Raw genomic sequence first — 18,746 nt, forward strand, 5'->3', positions numbered from 1 at the left:
TGGTGCTGGATGAGGGGAAGTTTCTGTGTGGGGTCAGGAGGGGTTTACAGGGTGGATGTAGCAGAGCCGTGTGTGTACGAGGTGTACGGAGCGGAGCCGTGTGTGTACGAGGTGTACGGAGCGGAGCCGCGTGTGTACGAGGTGTACGGAGCGGAGCCGCGTGTGTACGAGGTGTACGGAGCGGAGCCGCGTGTGTACGAGGTGTACGGAGCAGAGCCGTGTGTGTACGAAGTGTACGGAGCGGAGCCGCGTGTGTACGAGGTGTACGGAGCGGAGCCGCGTGTGTACGAGGTGTACGGAGCGGAGCCGCGTGTGTACGAGGTGTACGTAGCGGAGCCGCGTGTGTACGAGGTGTACGGAGCGGAGCCGCGTGTGTACGAGGTGTACGGAGCGGAGCCGTGTGTGTACGAGGTGTACGGAGCGGAGCCGCGTGTGTACGAGGTGTACGGAGCAGAGCCGTGTGTGTACGAAGTGTACGGAGCGGAGCCGCGTGTGTACGAGGTGTACGGAGCGGAGCCGCGTGTGTACGAGGTGTACGGAGCGGAGCCGCGTGTGTACGAGGTGTACGGAGCGGAGCCGCGTGTGTGCGAGGTGTACGGAGCGGAGCCGCGTGTGTACGAGGTGTACGGAGCGGAGCCGTGTGTGTACGAGGTGTACGGAGCGGAGCCGTGTGTGTATGAGGTGTACGGAGCAGAGCTGCGTGTGTACGAGCTGTACGAGCCGTGTGTGTACGAGGTGTACGGAGCGGAGCCGTGTGTGTACGAGGTGTACGGAGCGGAGCCGTGTGTGTACGAGGTGTACGGAGCGGAGCCGTGTGTGTATGAGGTGTACGGAGCAGAGCTGCGTGTGTACGAGGTGTACGGAGCAGAGCTGCTTGTGTACGAGGTGTACGGAGCAGAGCTGCGTGTGTACGAGGTGTACGGAGCAGAGCTGCGTGTGTACGAGGTGTACGGAGAGAAGCCGCGTGTGTACGAGGTGTACGGAGCGGAGCCGTGTGTGTACGAGGTGTACGGAGCGGAGCCGCGTGTGTACGAGGTGTACGGAGTGGAGGCGCGTGTGTACGAGGTGTACGGAGCAAAGCTGCGTGTGTACGACGTGTACGGAGTGAAGCCGCGTGTGTACGAGGTGTACGGAGCGGAGCCGTGTGTGTACGAGGTGTACGGAGCGGAGCCGCGTGTGTACGAGGTGTACGTAGCGGAGCCGTGTGTGTACGAGGTGTACGGAGCGGAGCCGTGTGTGTACGAGGTGTACGGAGCGGAGCCGTGAGTGTACGAGGTGTATGTAGCGGAGCCGCGTGTGTACGAGGTGTATGTAGCAGAGCCGCGTGTGTACGGAGTGGAGCCGTGTGTGTAAGAGGTGTAAGGAGCGGAGCCATGTGTGTACGAGGTGTACGGAGCGGAGCCGTGTGTGTACGAGGTGTACGGAGCGGAGCCGTGTGTGTACGAGGTGTACGGAGCGGAGCCGTGTGTGTACGAGGTGTATGTAGCAGAGCCGCGTGTGTACGAGGTTTACGGAGCGGAGCCGTGTGTGTACGAGGTGTAAGGAGCGGAGCCGCGTGTGTGCGAGGTTTACGGAGCGGAGCCGTGTGTGTACGAGGTGTAAGGAGCGGAGCCGTGTGTACGAGGTGTACGGAGCGGAGCCGCGTGTGTACGAGGTGTACGGAGCGGAGCCGCGTGTGTACGAGGTGTACGTAGCGGAGCCGTGTGTGTACGAGGTGTACGGAGCGGAGCCGTGTGTACGAGGAGTACGGAGCGGAGCCGTGTGTGTACGAGGTGTACGGAGCGGAGCAGTGTGTGTACGAGGTGTACGGAGCGGAGCCGCGTGTGTACGAGGTGTACGGAGTGGAGCCGCGTGTGTACGAGGTGTACGGAGCGGAGTCATGTGTGTACGAGGTGTACGGAGCGGAGTCGTGTGTGTACGAGGTGTACGGAGCGGAGTCGTGTGTGTACGAGGTGTACGGAGCGGAGCCCTGTGTGTACGAGGTGTACGGAGCGGAGCTGTGTGTGTACGGGGTGTACGGAGCGGAGCCGCTTGTGTACGAGGTGTACGGAGCGGAGCCGTGTGTGTACGAGGTGTGCAGAGCGGAGACGCGTGTGTGCAAGGTGTACGGAGCGGAGCCGTGTGTGTACGAGGTGTACGGAGCGGAGCCGCGTGTGTACGAGGTGTACGGAGTGGAGCCGTGTGTACGAGGTGTACGGAGAGGAGCCGTGTGTGTACGAGGTGTACGGAGCGGAGCCGTGTGTGTACGAGGTGTACGGAGAGGAGCCGTGTGTGTACGAGGTGTACGGAGCGGAGCCCTGTGTGTACGAGGTGTAGGGAGCCATGTGTGTACGAGGTGTACGGAGCCATGTGTGTAAAGAGTGGAGCCGTGTGTCTACAAGGTGTACGGAGCGGATCCGTGTCTGTACGAGGTGTAAGGAGCGGAGCCGTGTGTGTACGAGGTGTGCAGAGCGGAGCCGTGTGTGTACGAGATGCACGGAGGGGAGCCGTGTGTGTACGAGGTGTACGGAGCGGAGCCATGTGTGTACGAGATGTACGGAGCGGAGCCGTGTGTGTACGAGGTGTATGTAGCGGAGTCTTGTGTGTACGAGGTGTAAGGAGCGGAGCCGTGTGTGTACGAGATGTACGGAGCGGAGTCGTGTGTGTACGAGGTGTACGGAGTGGAGCCGAGTATGAACGAGGTGTACGGAGCGGAGCCGCGTGTGTACGGGGTGTACGGAGCGGAGCTGCGTGTGTACGAGGTGTACGGAGCGGAGCCATGTGTGTACGAGGTGTACGGAGCAGAGCCGCGTGTGTACGGGGTGTACGGAGTGGAGCTGTGTGTATGCGAGGTGTACGGAGCGGAGCCGCATGTGTACGAGATGTACGGAGCGGAGCCGTGTGTGTATGAGGTGTACTGAGAGGAGCCGTGTGTGTACGAGGTGTACGGAGAGGAGCCGTGTGTGTACGAGGTGTACGGAGCGGAGCCCTGTGTGTACGAGGTGTATGGAGCAGTGTGTGTACGTACGAGGTGTATGTAGCAGAGCCGCGTGTGTACGAGGTGTACGGAGTGGAGCCGTGTGTACGAGGTGTACGGAGAGGAGCCGTGTGTGTACGAGATGTACGGAGCGGAGCCGTGTGTGTATGAGGTGTACTGAGAGGAGCCGTGTGTGTACGAGGTGTACGGAGAGGAGCCGTGTGTGTACGAGGTGTACGGAGCGGAGCCCTGTGTGTACGAGGTGTACGGAGCCGTGTGTGTACGAGGTATACGGAGCGGAGCCATATGTGTACAGAGCAGAGCCGTGTGTCTACAAGGTGTACGGAGCGGAGCCGTGTGTGTACGAGGTGCACGGAGCGGAGCCGTGTGTGTACGAGGTGTACAGAGCAGAGCCGTGTGTGTACGAGGTGTATGGAGTGGAGCCGTGTGTGTAAGAGGTGTACGGAGCAGAGCCACATGTGTACAAGGTGTACCGAGCGGAGCCGTGTGTGTGCGAGATGTACGGAGAGGAGCCGTGTGTGTACGAGGTGTACAGAGCGGAGCCGTGTGTGTACGAGGTATACGGAGCGGAGCCATGTGTGTACAGAGTGGAGCCGTGTGTCTACAAGGTGTACGGAGTGGAGCCGTGTGTGTACGAGGTGTACGGAGCAGAGCCTTGTGTGTACGAGGTGTACGTGGAGGAGTCGTGTGTGTACGAGGTGTATGGAGAAGAGCCGTGTGTGTACGAGGTGTACGGAGCGGAGCCCTGTGTGTACGAGGAGTACGGAGCCATGTGTGTATGAGGTGTAAGGGCGGAGCCATGTGTGTACAGAGTGGAGCCGTGTGTCTACAAGGTGTACGGAGCGGAGCCGTGTGTGTACGAGGTGTACGGAGCAGAGTCGTGTGTGTACGAGATGTACGGCGGATAGCCGTGTGTGTACGAGTTGTAAGGAGCAGAGCCCTGTGTGTACGAGGTGTACGGAGAGGAACCGTGTGTGGACAAGGTGTACGGAGAGGATCCGTGTGTGTACGAGGTGTACGGAGCAGAGCCGTGTGTGTACGAGGTGTACGGAGCCGTGTGTGTACGAGGTGTACGGAGCGGAGCCATGTGTGTACAGAGTGGAGCCGTGTGTCTACAAGTTGTACTGAGCGGAGCTGTGTGTACGAGGTGTACGAAGCAGAGCCGTGTGTGTACGAGGTGTACGGAGCAGAGCCGTGTGTGTACGAGGTGTACGGAGCGGAGCCATGTGTGTACAGAGTGGAGCCGTGTGTGTACGAGGTGTAAGGAGCGGAGCCATGTGTGTACGAGGTGTAAGGAGTGGAGCTATGTGTGTACGAGGTGTACGGAGAGGAGCTGTGTGTGTACAGAGTGTAGCCGCGGGTATAGGAGGTGTACCGAGCAGAGCCCTGTGTGTACGAGGTGTACGGAGTGGAGCCATGTGTGTACGAGGTGTACGTTGCGGAACCGTATGTGTACGAGGTGTACGGCGCGGAGCCGTGTGTGTACGAGGTGTACGGAGTGGAGCCATGTGTGTACAAGGTGTACGGAGTGGAGCTGTGTGTACACGAGGTGTACGGAGCGGAAACGTGTGTGTACGAGGTGTACGGAGCGGAGCCGTGTGTGTACGAGGTGTACAGAGCGGAGCCGTGTGTGTGCGAGGTGTGCGGAGCGGAGCCGTGTGTGTACGAGGTGTACGGAGGGGAGTCGTGTGTGTACGAGGTGTACGGAGCAGAGCCGTGTGTGTATGAGGTGTACGGAGCGGAGCCGTGTGTGTACGAGGTGTATGGAGCAGAGCCGTGTGTGTATGAGGTGTATGGAGCGGAACCTTGTGTATGCGAGGTGTACTGTGCGGAAACGTGTGTGTACGAGGTGTATGTTGCGGAGCCACATGTGTACGAGGTGTACGGAGTGGAGACCAGCTTCAAGTTAGTCTGCAGTTCGTCTTTAGCTATTAGATTTTAATTTATGGTGCACCAACTGTATATAAATTTTATTTGGATCAGGGTACCCTGGACCACTAGTCCTCAAAATGAACAGCTCAATGTCCTGACTAATATTTGGCAAAAAAATTATCAACTCTCACAGCCATCAGTCATTTCCTCCTTTCTTCTGGGCGCCGCCTCCTCAGTATTCAGTTATTTACCTGGTGCCTGCGCTGTAATCTTGTTTCTTGTGCATGTGCAGTTAGCGCTGCCCGTCCACTGACATCACATGATGTCTTCCTTCTCGCACCTGCGTGGACCCGTGACGTCACGCTCCCAGCTGTCTGTTCCCTGCAGTGTGTCGGTGGCGGTGCTACGGCCGGAGCCCGCCGTCGGCCTCTGCCTTCACAGAGCTCCCTGCTCTCTGTCCTCGCCTGTTAGCTGGATCTTATCAACCAGCGTAGCTCTGACAGCGCACTCCCACATGTCACACGCTGCTTCATTGCCTGAAAGCTGAACTCGGCAACCCGGCACCTTATCACTGCAAGTAAGTGTCCAAAATTGCCGTCCCCCATTGATGTGGGTTAAAGTGCAATGAGCGTGGTGTAACTACTTCCTCACCACCATCTGTCAGCTAGTGTGTGCCATTGTAATCTCTGCCTTGTGTGTGATTTTTGGCCTTTATTCATTTGGAGTTTCTAGGGGCTAATGAGCTTAACTCACACAATGTTTGTGTAATTTTAGCATCACCGCTGTTTATCAGTAACTGTGTGCAACATCAGTTAAAGGCTATATTTCAATTATAACCTTGGTTGTTGCGCTTTTTGGCCTTTATTCAACTGTTACTTATTTAGCATAAGTGCAGTGAAGTGTGTTTTATTCTTATGATTTGAATATCTTTCATTCTCTTTCAGGTAACAAAAGTCATGAGTTGTCACTTTCATATGCTAATGCGTAACTTTAAAGTAGAAAAAATTTTTAAAAAATGTAAAAACAAAAAAATATGTTAATGGTTGTTTACTAACACCAGCATAAGTTATTTTCATGTTATGTCCTCCATCTTTTTTGTGGGATATGTGTGGAGGCAAATTTAGAATAAGTTTGAAAACCTCAAATTCACAGGAATGAAAATAATAACACAGAAATAAACTTTGGAATACATTTTTTAATGATTCAATTCAAACTTATACAGAGAATATTTAACACTGGCCAGCCACCCTTAGCAAAATCTACAGAACATTCGAGGTTTTCAAGTGTTAATCCCATTACCTTGACGTGGTGAGCGGCTTTTTACTAAACTAGTCACTTTAACTCCCAAACTGATTGCGTAGTTTACTGACCAGGTATAAAACATCTTGAAAACACACCTAATACATTATTAGCGACATTTTACCATGCTTATTTTCACACATGGAAATAAATTATTTTTCCTTTTCGCATCTGAACTATACGGAGTTCAAATTTTTTATTTCAGATTATGTGCAGGACTTGAACATGTTTCATTTGACTACTTGTGGTTCAAGGTACATTGAATCTGTGAATAATTAATGTCTTACTGGAAGTAGTTCACAACATTCTGGCCATGAAGTACATTGTGATGATAGTCCGAGCAAGTTACTGGTGAAACTCTTCCAAGTTTCTGTTAACATACATAAATAAGCGATTTACGTGAATAACTTCTGAAGCCATCCACAACCTGAGTCCTCCGTACATCTGTGACCTCGTCTCCCGGTACTTACCTGCACGAAACCTCCGATCCTCACAAGATCTCCTTCTATACTCCCCTCTTATCTCCTCTTCCCACAATCGCATACAAGATTTCTCCCGCGCATCCCCTCTACTCTGGAACTCTCTACCACAACATATCAGACTCTCACCTACCATGGAAACCTTCAAAAAGAGCCTGAAGACCTACCTCTTCCGACAAGCCTATAACCTGCAGTAACCACCGATTGACCAAACCGCTGCACGACCAGCTCTACCCTCGCCTACTGTATCCTCACCCATCCCGTTGTAGATTGTGAGCCCTCGCGGGCAGGGTCCTCTCTCATCCTGTACCAGTCGTGACTTGTATTGTTTAACATTACTGTACTTGTATGTATTATGTATACCCCTCCTCACATGTAAAGCGCCATGGAATAAATGGCACTATAATTAATAATAATAATAACTACACATAGAGTTGATAACTTTTTTGGCAAATATTATTCAGGACATTGAGCTGTTCATTTCGAATACTAGTGGTCCAGGGTACCTTGATCAAAATAAAATTTATATATGATCTGGTGCACCATAGATGAAAATCTAATAGCTAAAGTCCAACTGCAGACTAAATTGAATCCAGTGGGGCAAATAATGGCGGGAATGTCACTGACTGAGAAGTCTCCATGTAGCGTCTTCACTTCGGATATCATGTGACCCCTGACTCCTCCCCTCCTGTGACCTCATCACAGGTCCTGTGCACAGAGCAGCCATATATGTGGAGTGCGGCTCTGCAGGTGGAGGGTTGTGGAGATTCCCCCCCATTACTGAGCACATTAATACTAGAAATATATTGCACAGGGGATATCACAGCCAATTCCCACAAGAAGAATCCTTGGAACATCGGCTCATCTTCTTCTCATTCAGGTCTCTACAACATCAGATCCTCTCAGTGAAGATCTTCTATATAAGAGAATTTTCCTGATTTACCCATCAAGGATGGATATGGACAGAGACAAGATGGCGGAGAGGATGTTACACCTCACCCTAGAGATCCTCTTCCGTCTCACTGGAGAGGTGAGAGATTCTGATGACGTCACATTACATCATTCTTATCTATGGGAATAACAGATGGACAGAACTGGAGAGGTGAGGACTCTGGAAATGTCTGGAGTGAGATTTATTAATGTGTCTCTCCATTACCAGGATTACACAGTGGTGAAGAAGACCTCTAGTGATCGCTGTCAGGACCCTGTGTCTGAGGGATGTGGAAGACCCCTGAGCCCAATCACGGGGCCTGCACCTCACCCCCTGCTACATGAGGACATCAACAACCAGAAGATCTTAGAGCTCCTCTACAAGATGATTGAGCTGCTGACTGGAGAGGTGACACTGCTGGGAATGCTGGGACATTATACAGTAACACTATGAAGGGATCGGGGGATGACAGTATCATTGTATGTGTCAGGTTCCTATAAGGTGTCAGGATGTCGCTGTCTATTTCTCCATGGAGGAGTGGGAGTATTTAGAAGGACACAGAGATCTGTACAAGGACGTCATAATGGAGGTTCCCCAGCCCCTCACATCTCCAGGTAATAGACAGGACTAAATACACACGGCCTATAATTATCTGTATGTAGAGAATGAATTCAGTCCCTGTATGTGTTTCCTCCAGATCTATCCAGTAAGAGGACTACACCAGAGAGATGTCCCCGTCCTCTTCTTCCACAGGACTGTAACCAAAAAGATCCCAGTGCTCCTCAGGATCATCAGGTAGATGGAGAGAAGGTGTCAGGAGGTCTCCCCTATGATGTGTAGACGGCTGTGAAGGTCTTGTGCTCAGTCTTGTTTTATCCACCAGTATTATATGTTTTATACTTGTGTAATGAGAGCGGTGGAGATGGCAGGATTAGAGCTGATCATAGATGGGACTTCTCCATCTGTCTGTGACTTTTACTATATTTCTTTCAGGGTGAAGATCTGACCCATATTAATACTACAGAGACTTATGTGAGAGGTGATGAGTGGTGTAAAGAGGAGATTCCCACATATGACTACCCAGGTGAGTAGTAACCACTGAATGCAGAGAAGTCACAGATTCCTCTCAGTCACCAGCTGTGGCTGATTTATCGGTGGTGTAGTCCGGCCGTATTACCATGATCACTATTTTGCCTCTGGACCACAACATTCTCCTCCACCCAAAACTGTTCTAATGACTTACAACCTGGAGGATCCACCTACCCCCTGGGATTAGGAGATGCTGACAGTTACCTGCCCAGATTTGTAACTATAAAGTCAAATGACAGCGTACGTAGAATGTGCTGACAAGTTAGAAAATCACTTGAAGAAAAATCTTATGCTTGGCCTGTAAGAGAAAGCGGAGGGTAATGATGCTGTTGGCTTCCTAGATCCCTGAGATCTTATTGGATGAATCTTCTCTCCCTTCTGTGCTGCTGAATGTCTCATGGTCCCTACAAGACCAGGTCCAGTCTTTCTGCCCAAACTTTGTTTTTATAATCGACAACATTAATTGTACAGTGAGGCCAAGTGTGAATTTCTGTACAATAACGACAGAGCTTCCCCTAGCCTGAGTTTTCAATTTCTTTTTTCTTTTTAAAACCAACTAAATTGAAACAGGATTTTCATAAACTACATAAACCACATTCCACCTGTGCCATGATATATCTCTACGCTCTGTGTGGTTTATGGCTGTAATATACATGTATAGGGGTAGTCTACTGTGATGCGGTGTTGTGACACGTGGTGCCCGGCACCCAATCAGCGCTGGCGTCACTGTCTCCACCTTTGGACAAACTGAACATGAAAAGGAAGACAGAGCTGCAGCTCATCCCGGACTTCCTTCTCATGTTCAGTTTGTCCAAAGATGGAGACAGTGACGCCAGCGCTGATTGGGTGCTGGGCATCACTTGTCATTCCACCACATCGCAGTCCCAATGTAGTGAGTGCCAACACCGCTGGAAGGGAGCCAGATTGGCAGGTGAGTATAAGCTTTATTATTCTATCAGGGACGAAGATTTAGTTTAAGAAGTGCTTGTCCTAGTGCTGGACAATCTCTTTAAGAAATACTATAGATATGCGCTAAATACACTAAATGACACTGATATATGCATTACTAAACGTCTATGTGTATGGCTGGGCAGAGTAGTCAGGGGCCCCCATACGCTTAAGGAGATGGTCAAATCGATAATGAAGCCACATTGTGTCTTGGATATATACTGTGTAGGATGATGCCGAGTTAGCAGCGTTCAGGCCGGCTGCGCTGATCCTGCCACCTGCTTGAAAAGGAAAGAGCTGCCGCCCTATGTCTGCGTGATGTCACTGCACTGCGGGCTCTCTTCTATTCATGTCTTAAAATACATTATGCTTTTGATCCTAAGGAATTCAGATTACTGCACAATCTCTGCTAAAATGAGGAGAACTAATACTTTCTCTACTCTTCTTGTCAGGACTCATAGTAGCCCAAATGGTCCACCATAAATGAGTGCATCTCCGGTTTAACGTTGTTGGGGACTACTACCGCTAATTTCCCACATTATCCCGTCAGAGCCACCTGACTACTACCCTTAATATCTCACATCATCCCGTCAGAGCCACCGGAGTACTACCCCTAATACCCCACATCATCCCGTCAGCCAGAGCCACCTGACTACTACCCTTAATATCTCACATCATCCCATCAACCAGAGCCACCGGACTACTACCACTAATATCCCACATCATCCTATCAGCGAGATCCACTGGACTACTACCCCTAATACCCCACATTATCCCATCAGCCAGAGCCACCGGACTACTACCCTTAATATCTCACATCATCCCATCAACCAGAGCCACCGGACTACTACCACTAATATCCCACATCATCCCATCAGCGAGATCCACCGGACTACTACCCCTAATACCCCACATTATCCCATCAGCCTGGGGTTAGAATCAGAGCGCTGAGGTATTTACCCTGACTTCCATACCGGAGATCCCTTTAAGAGAGGCCTGGGGTCAGAACCAAAGCACTGGATGGATTTGCCCTAATTCCATACTGGAGATCCTTTTAAGAGGGAAGATGTGCCTATGGGATGGAGGATATGTGATGGTATATGGGCAGGGAGGGGGTGATTCATTTATGTCATATGCTCTCTGCTCCTTTCTGGAGGGGCAGACAATGGCTGGAGCTTATGTTCCCGGGGATGCTAGATTTCTCCCACCATGTTAGTGTCTGCTGAGTTGTTGTCGTGGAGTGGGAAAACTGTTGCTCATAGGAACCAATCACAGTTCAGCTTCTTTTAAACAGCTCTGGTGAAATGAAAGATGCTTTGTGATTGGTTGGTGATACATATATATATAGATTACAATCAAACAAAAAAGCTGTATACCAGTAAAAAGGGACAGGTCACCAACATAAGGTGCAAAATTTGCTTGTAATACAGCCATCACATTAAATGTAAAAATATATATTAAACAGGCATAATAAAGTGCAATAGTGCGTGAACAATATCCTGAAATTGTGCAATAAACTGCCTGTTAAACCATCCTCAATAAAATGTGCAATGTGCCAAAAGCCAAGGAAAAAAAAATAAGAGAATGGCCATACATAGACCTAAGCAGGTGCAAATCAGATTACGGTTTATTAGCTGGATTTAAACAAAGTAACCCAATGCTGTAATACAACTCCAATTCAATACAATGAAATGAATGGTCACAAACCGACCTAACCATGAACAGAGCAAAAAAGGGAGAGGAGACACCTTCCATAGTGTATGGCTTACTTTGTTTAAATCCAGCTAATAAACCGTAATCTGATTTGCGCCTGCTGAGGTCTATGTATGGCCATTCTCTTATTATTTTTTCCTTGGCTTTTGGCACTTAGCACATTTTATTGAGGATGGTTTAACAGGCAGTTTATTGCACAATTTCAGGATTTTGCTCATGCACTATTGCACTTTATTATGCCTGTTTTATATATATTTTTATATTTAATGTGATGTCTGTATTACATGCTAATTTTGCACCTTATGTTGGTGACCTTTTTACTGGTATACAGCAGTTTTGTTTGATTGTAATACATACGTAATAAAATCATTTTAGGATTATACTCTATGGTGGTGGTTCAGTTTCCTCCATTGTTCTTGTTTGCTTGATTTCATATACAAGTTTTTTCCTATATAATTATATTGGGACTTTTTGTGTTCACAATAGTTTAGATTGTGACGTCACCGAGCCCCATCCTCTAATTACCCAGAGAGGTTTCACCACTACTCAATTTTTACTGATGAAGATTGTTGAGTTAGACAATAATACATCTACTGAAATGATCAATCTTCGGTTTTCAACTACAGTAGTTAGTGCCCAAAATGCTGATTTAACCACTTCTCGCAGCCAGTTTTGCCTTCGTAATCAGACCCCATTTTTCAAATCTGACGTATGACAATTTATGTGGTGATAACTGTGAAATTCTTCACAAAGGATAATAGGAAACAAATTGACATTACAAGTTATTTTCCAACTTCTCTTGAATGCGACAAAACCCTATATACGGTTGTACACTACTGTCTGGGCACATGGCAGGGTTAACAAGGGAAAGAGCGCCATTTAGTTGTATGAAGGCAAATTTTGCTGGAATAGTTTGACGACAAAATTTATTGGGGGCATTGTTCGTGGTCAATTGGCAGCTCAAAAGATGTCCACCATGAAGAGACTTGGCGCTATCTACTCCATTTTCCAGATCCAAGGGTTTGTCTTGCTCATCACCCTTTAACCCTTCTATATGGATCTGGACTTACACAAAGACTCCTAGGCTTGGGTGATGGTGTTACCTGCTATTTTGAGGTGTGAAATAGCAAGAAGAATAGATGTCGAGTCAGAACCAGGAGAGGAGAGAAAATAAAAAGTTATAAGACGCAAGAGTAGTCCGTAAACAGAGCGGGTTCATAACAGGAAGCAAATACACAAGCCGGGAGCTGAGCACCGAGGACTGAACCAGAGCAGGCCAAAGCTGTATCTGACAGCCTTCGGTAATATGCTTCAATCTTTAGTACGGTGCGGTGCTTTCCAATTGGCTGAAGCAGGGAGCAGATAACTTCAACTGGACAGCACACACACATATATACTGCCAGACTGGATGGTACTACTGGTCCCAGGCACCCTAATCTTAGTGGCTGAACAGTGCCTGTGCCGCTTACAGCTTCTGTTTCTAACGTTGCCTCCATCACCGGTGCTGCCTGGAGAATGAATAAGGCCGCTTTCACACTTCAGGCTTTCGGTATCCGGCATGGTGCAGTGAAAAACCGGACTACCGGATCCGGCCGCAAACGCAGACACCGGATCCTTCTTTCTGCCGGATATATTCCTGGCAGAGAAGGTTTCCGGGCATGCGCAGTGCGAAAAACTGGTCCGGCATTGCAAAAAAAACGTTGCATGCAACGTTTTTTCCAGACGCCGGACCGGCTATTTTCTCCGGATCCGGAAAAAACGGACGCGCCGCATTGCCATCTGGCGCAATGCGGCAGCAATGATACAGCACGGGGAAAAAGCCGGATCTGTTCGTAACAGGCACCGGATCCGGCAGTCTGGTTTTTCGCCGCACCATGCCGGATACCGAAAGCCTGAAGTGTGAAAGTGGCCTAAGATGGCACCTAGTGACAGAAGCAGCCATCACAGGAGCAGATCCCAGAGAAAATGGGACATACCGTTTGCGCAAGTCTCAATATGACAAAATGTCAGAAATCCAGAGCAGTAGAAATCCTCATAAAGTGACTACATTTTGGAAATTATAACCCTCGGTCAATTAATCTATAGGAGTAGTGACTATTTTGACTCCACAGGCACTTTGCGGAAATTAGCACACAGGGGATGTTGGAGAGTGAAGATTAGAAATATGCCATATTATTGCCCAGCACATAATGTCCGGATTGTGCTCCACTAGACACGCACATAGAAAACTAAGTGGGTCCTTCTCATTGCAGTGATGCCAAATACATGGATGGTAAATGTGGTTTAGGTACACTGCAAAGCACAGAAGCGAGGGGGAGAGTTGACTTGGAAAGAGTGCATTTTGCTGGATTTGTTTATGGAAGCCATGTTGCTTTTCAAGAGTCGTTGAGCCGCTAATAATGTGGACATCTGTTTTTTCTATGACAGATGATGGACCTGAGTGGGAACTTGTATTTTGTGAGATGAGTAGGAGTTGTTATTGGTGGTATTTTTGCCTACATATCATTGATGGGTTGCTTTTTATTTATTATTTTTGGGAGGCAGAATGAACAAACAGTTGAACATCACACACTACTGGTTCATCCAACAAGGTTTTCTATTAGACTGTGAACGGTCATTGTCTTGGTCAGTCATTCAATATTTTTATATAATTTTCCATTTTTACAGACAGTTTAAGTAGCCATTTTCAAAAATATAAAATTCAAGGATATTATATTCAAAATAATTGTTTTTTTTCTTAGCAGATGACTCTACCAGGAGATCAGGACAGCTGATATCTTCAATTTTTCAATCTGATGATCTTGAAATCCTACAAGATACAACAGAAGTGAATGCTATTACTCCAGATATATCATCATTCATTCACAGCAATGATCTGTCATCTGATCCTATGAAACAGGTCCCATCTTCTGATTCATTACTGACTACTAAAGAAAATCAAAGTCACAAAAGAGGCATTAAAAAACAAACTGTTCCTAAAGAAAATAAGCCATTTTCACATTCAGAATATAGAAATAGTTTTCCCCTCAAAAAGTCGTTTCTTAAACATCAAAAAAATCACACAGCGGAGAAAAGATTTTCTTGCTCCAAGTGTGGGAAATGCTTTAACTGGAATTCAGAACTGGTTAGGCATGAGAGAACTCACACAGAGGAGAAACATTTTTCCTGTTCAGAATATGGGAAATATTTTAAACATAAAACTAATCTTGTTAGACACCAGAAAATTCACACAGGTGAGAAACCTTTTTCCTGTTCAGAATGTGGGAAATGTTTTATACAGAAATCAGATTTTGTTAATCACCAGAGAAGTCACACAGGGGAGAAGCCTTTTTGCTGTTCAGAATGTGGGAAGTATTTTAACCAGAGATCATCTTTGGTTAAGCACCAGAGAATTCACATAGTGGAGAAGCCTTTTTCCTGTTCAGAATGTGGGAAATGTTTTATACAGAAATCAGATTTTGTTAATCACCAGAGAACTCACACAGGGGAGAAGCCTTTTTGCTGTTCAGAATGTGGGATGTGTTTTCACCAGAAATCAAGTCTAGTTATTCACCAGCGAACCCACATAGGGGAGAAGCCTTTTTCCTGTTCAGAATGTGGGAAGTGTTTTAACAAGAATTCAGATTTGGTTAAGCACCAACGAACCCACACAGGGGATAAGCCTTTTTCCTGTTTAGAATGTGGGAAGTGTTTTATCCAGAATTCAGATTTGGTTAATCACCATAGAATTCACACAGGGGAGAAGCCTTTTTGCTGTTCAGAATGTGGGATGTGTTTTCGCCAGAAATCAAGGCTAGTTATTCACCAGCGAACCCACATAGGGGAGATGCCTTTTTCCTGTTCAGAATGTGGGAAGTGTTTTAACAAGAATTCAGATTTGGTTAAGCACCAACGAACCCACACAGGGGATAAGCCTTTTTCCTGTTTAGAATGTGGGAAGTGTTTTATCCAGAATTCAGATTTGGTTAATCACCATAGAATTCACACAGGGGAGAAGCCTTTTTGCTGTTCAGAATGTGGGATGTGTTTTCGCCAGAAATCAAGGCTAGTTATTCACCAGCGAACCCACATAGGGGAGATGCCTTTTTCCTGTTCAGAATGTGGGAAGTGTTTTAACAAGAATTCAGATTTGGTTAAGCACCAACGAACCCACACAGGGGAGAAGCCTTTTTCCTGTTCACAATGTGGGAAGTGTTTTATCCAGAATTCAGGTTTGGTTAATCACCATAGAACTCACACAGGGGAGAAGCCTTTTTCCTGTTCAGAATGTGGGAAATGGTTTACACATAAATTAAATGTTGTTAGGCACCAGAGAACTCACACAAGGGAGTAGCCTTTTTCCTGTTCATAATAATAATACTAATAATCGTTATTTATATAGCGCCAACATATTACGCAGCGTTGACAGTTTAACAGTTTCAAACACAACAGTCGTAACAAGGTCAACAATAATACACAACCAGAGGCAAAAAAGACATACACAAACAGCAGGGATCACCATGAAAATAATCACAAATTTTTTTTTTTAGAACACACAAAGCACAAAAAAATACTAAAAACATTTAAAATATACAGTGGTTAATAACCATAAGCTGTATACATGGGAGCAAACACAAGCCCTGTACAAAATCCGCTAATTATGCACAGAATGTCACATGCAGCATGTCCACAATATATACCATTATAATAAGAAGAGGTCTTGTGTTAAAGTACAGGAAAAATTCCTAGTTGTAAATTCGATTTATAAACACAAGAAATACAAAAAAATGACCTATACAAATATAAGACAGTATTTTTGCACCAGAGTGTAAGCCTAAATTCCTAGCTGCAGCCAATGATAATGTGCAGATAAACTATACAAAATTGCTGAAGCAAAGAATCACAGCTATAGATAGTAGGGATAGGGTTAACAGTCCATTAGGATAGAGGTTGGAACACCAACCAATATCCAATAAATCAATATACCAAAGGGTAAAAAATAGCGCCAGTAGCAAGAAAATTAGCAACCCTTCCTAGAATACTTTACCACCCCAGCAAGCTGAAATAGGAGATACTCATTCAGTATAGATAGCCACTATGCATAGATGAGTATGGAGGGGCATAGTGTCGCTCCCATAACCCGACGCGGATCGTCACCGTCGTGACTTCATCGGGTGACATTGTGATTGTTTTCATGGTGATCCCTGCCGTTTGTGTATGTCTTCTTTGCCTGTGCTTGTGTACTATTTAGTTAAGACATTCGGTGGTTGGGTCCCTCTCTATTGGTTTGACTTCTTGATGGTGCCCTCCGTGATTTTGTAATACAACGTTAACAATAATACAATAATTAAAGCAAAATAAAACGACCCTGCTCATGAGAGCGTACAATCTACAGGCTGGGCTATTTATATGGCTACACCTAAATAAAATGGGAATGCTTGGTGACCCAGATCGGTGCGCTGAATTTGCAGAATGGGCAAAACAAAAATTGGAACAGGACCCTCAGTTTGCACAGAACATTATGTTCAGTGATGAGGCAAACTTTTTTGGGTGGGCCATTTATATGGATACACCTAAATAAAACAGGAATTGTGACAGTTTTCTTGCGTTCAACAGACATCAAAATAATTTCTATCCATTCCTCACGTGTTAACCTGTGCAACATGTCAATGGCTGTAAACAAAGAGAAACTTGAAAATAACTCATGAAAGAATACAGTTATGTTAAAACCAAGAACACTTTTGTTTTTCTTGTGAAATTCTCAATAAGTTTGATGTGTCACATGACCCTCTTCCCATTGAAAAAAAATAAAGTTGGATCCAAAATGGCCGACTTCAAAATGGCCACCATGGTCACCACCCATCTTGAAAAGTTTTCCACCTCCCATATACTAATGTGCCATGCCACAAACAGGAAGCTGATATCACAAACCATTCCCATTTTATTAAGGTGTATCCATATAAATTGCCCACCCTGTACAATGAGGTGGGGGAGATAAAGTACAGGTGTGTATTTACAATGATATTCCAGTCATCTTGAGGGAGTGGCGGATAGATAGAGATAGTGAATTGGCTACATACGCACACTTACAAATAAAATGTTTTTTGATTAGGGAATGTGATAGGCCGCTCTGAACAAATGTGTTTTGAGGGAATGCCTAAAACTGGGCAAGTTGTGGCTGGTCCAAATTTCTTGTGGTAGAGCATTCTAGAGGATTGGTGCAACACGGGAGAAATCTTGGAGTCGGGAGTGGGAGGTACGGATTAGTGCAGAGGTTAGTCAAAAGTCGTTTAAAGAGCACAGCGATCGGCTAGGCCGATAGACAGAAATGAAGCAGGAGATGAAAGGGGGTGCCGCACTGTGGAGAACTTTGTGGGTGAGAACAAGTACTTTGAATTGGATCCTATAATGAATGGGCAGCCAGTATAATGACTGGTATAGAGCGGACGCATCCGAGTACCTATTAGCCAAATTGATGACCCTGGCTGCTGCATTAAGGATGGACTGGAGAGGGGAAGTCAAGTGAGGGGGAGGCCAATTAATAGAGCATTACAGTAGACCAGGCGGGAGTGTATCAGGGTGACAGTGAGGGTTTTTGTTGTTTCCATGGTGAGAAAAGGGCGGATTCTAGAGATGTTCTTTAGGTGTAAGTGGCAAGAGCGAGCAAGACATTGTATATGGGAAGTGAAGAGGAGATTGGTGTCAAACATAACACCCAGACAGCACGCCTGCTGCCGGGTATAATTATGGTGCCACCCACAGAGAGGGAAATGTCAGATTTAGGGAGTTTAGTAGACGGTGGGAGCGGAAGAAGTTCAGTTTTGGAAAGGTTGAGTTTCAGATAGAGAGCGGTCATGATGTTGGAGACTGCGGTCAGACAGTCACTGGCGTTATGTAGTACAGCGGGGGTAAGGTCGGGGGATGACGTGTATAGTTGTGTGTCACCAGCATAAAGATGGTACTGAAACCCAAATCTGCTGATAGTCTGTCCAATTGGGGCCATGTAGAGAGAGAAGAGAAGGGGGACAAGTACTGGGCACTGAGGTACCCCAACAGTGAGAGGAAGAGGAGATAAAGTGGAGCCAGTGAACAAAACACTGATGGAGCAGTCAGAGAGATGGGAAGAGAACCAGGAGAGAGCAGTGTCCTTAATGCCTAGTGACTGGAGCCTAGAGAGTAGGAGATGGTGGTCAGCAGTGTCAAAAGTTGCAGAAAAGTCAAGAAAAATGAGAAGAGAGTGGTCACCGTTACATTTTGCCATCAGAAGGTCATTGGTCACTTTAATGAGTGCAGTTTCAGTCGAATGTAGGGGGGCAGAAGCCGGACTGTGAAGTGTCTAGGAGGGAGTGAATTGAGAGGTAACAGGTAAGGTGGGAGTAGACCATGCACTTCAAGAGTTTAGAGATGAAGGGGAGATTGGAGACTGGTCTGTAGTTGTTTGTGCAGGATGGGTCGAGAG

The 18,746-nt window shown here is 47.0% G+C and overlaps 1 protein-coding gene across 1 annotated transcript; it reads left to right on the forward strand.

Annotated features, from left to right (window-relative positions):
• Window positions 1-7,698: 7,698 nt before the first annotated feature.
• Window positions 7,699-16,674, forward strand: LOC141063294 (uncharacterized). The gene is given in 6 exon segments (XM_073557351.1): window positions 7,699-7,734; window positions 7,736-7,966; window positions 8,049-8,172; window positions 8,256-8,353; window positions 8,552-8,642; window positions 14,053-16,674. Coding segments are annotated over 6 exon segments (2,169 nt in total). The 3' UTR covers window positions 15,642-16,674.
• The last annotated feature ends 2,072 nt before the right edge of the window (window positions 16,675-18,746 follow it).

The sequence above is a fragment of the Dendrobates tinctorius genome, unplaced genomic scaffold, assembly GCF_039654945.1.
Source record: "Dendrobates tinctorius isolate UK_male_01 unplaced genomic scaffold, ASM3965494v1 ptg000249l, whole genome shotgun sequence".
NCBI classification, from domain to species: Eukaryota; Metazoa; Chordata; class Amphibia; order Anura; family Dendrobatidae; genus Dendrobates; species Dendrobates tinctorius.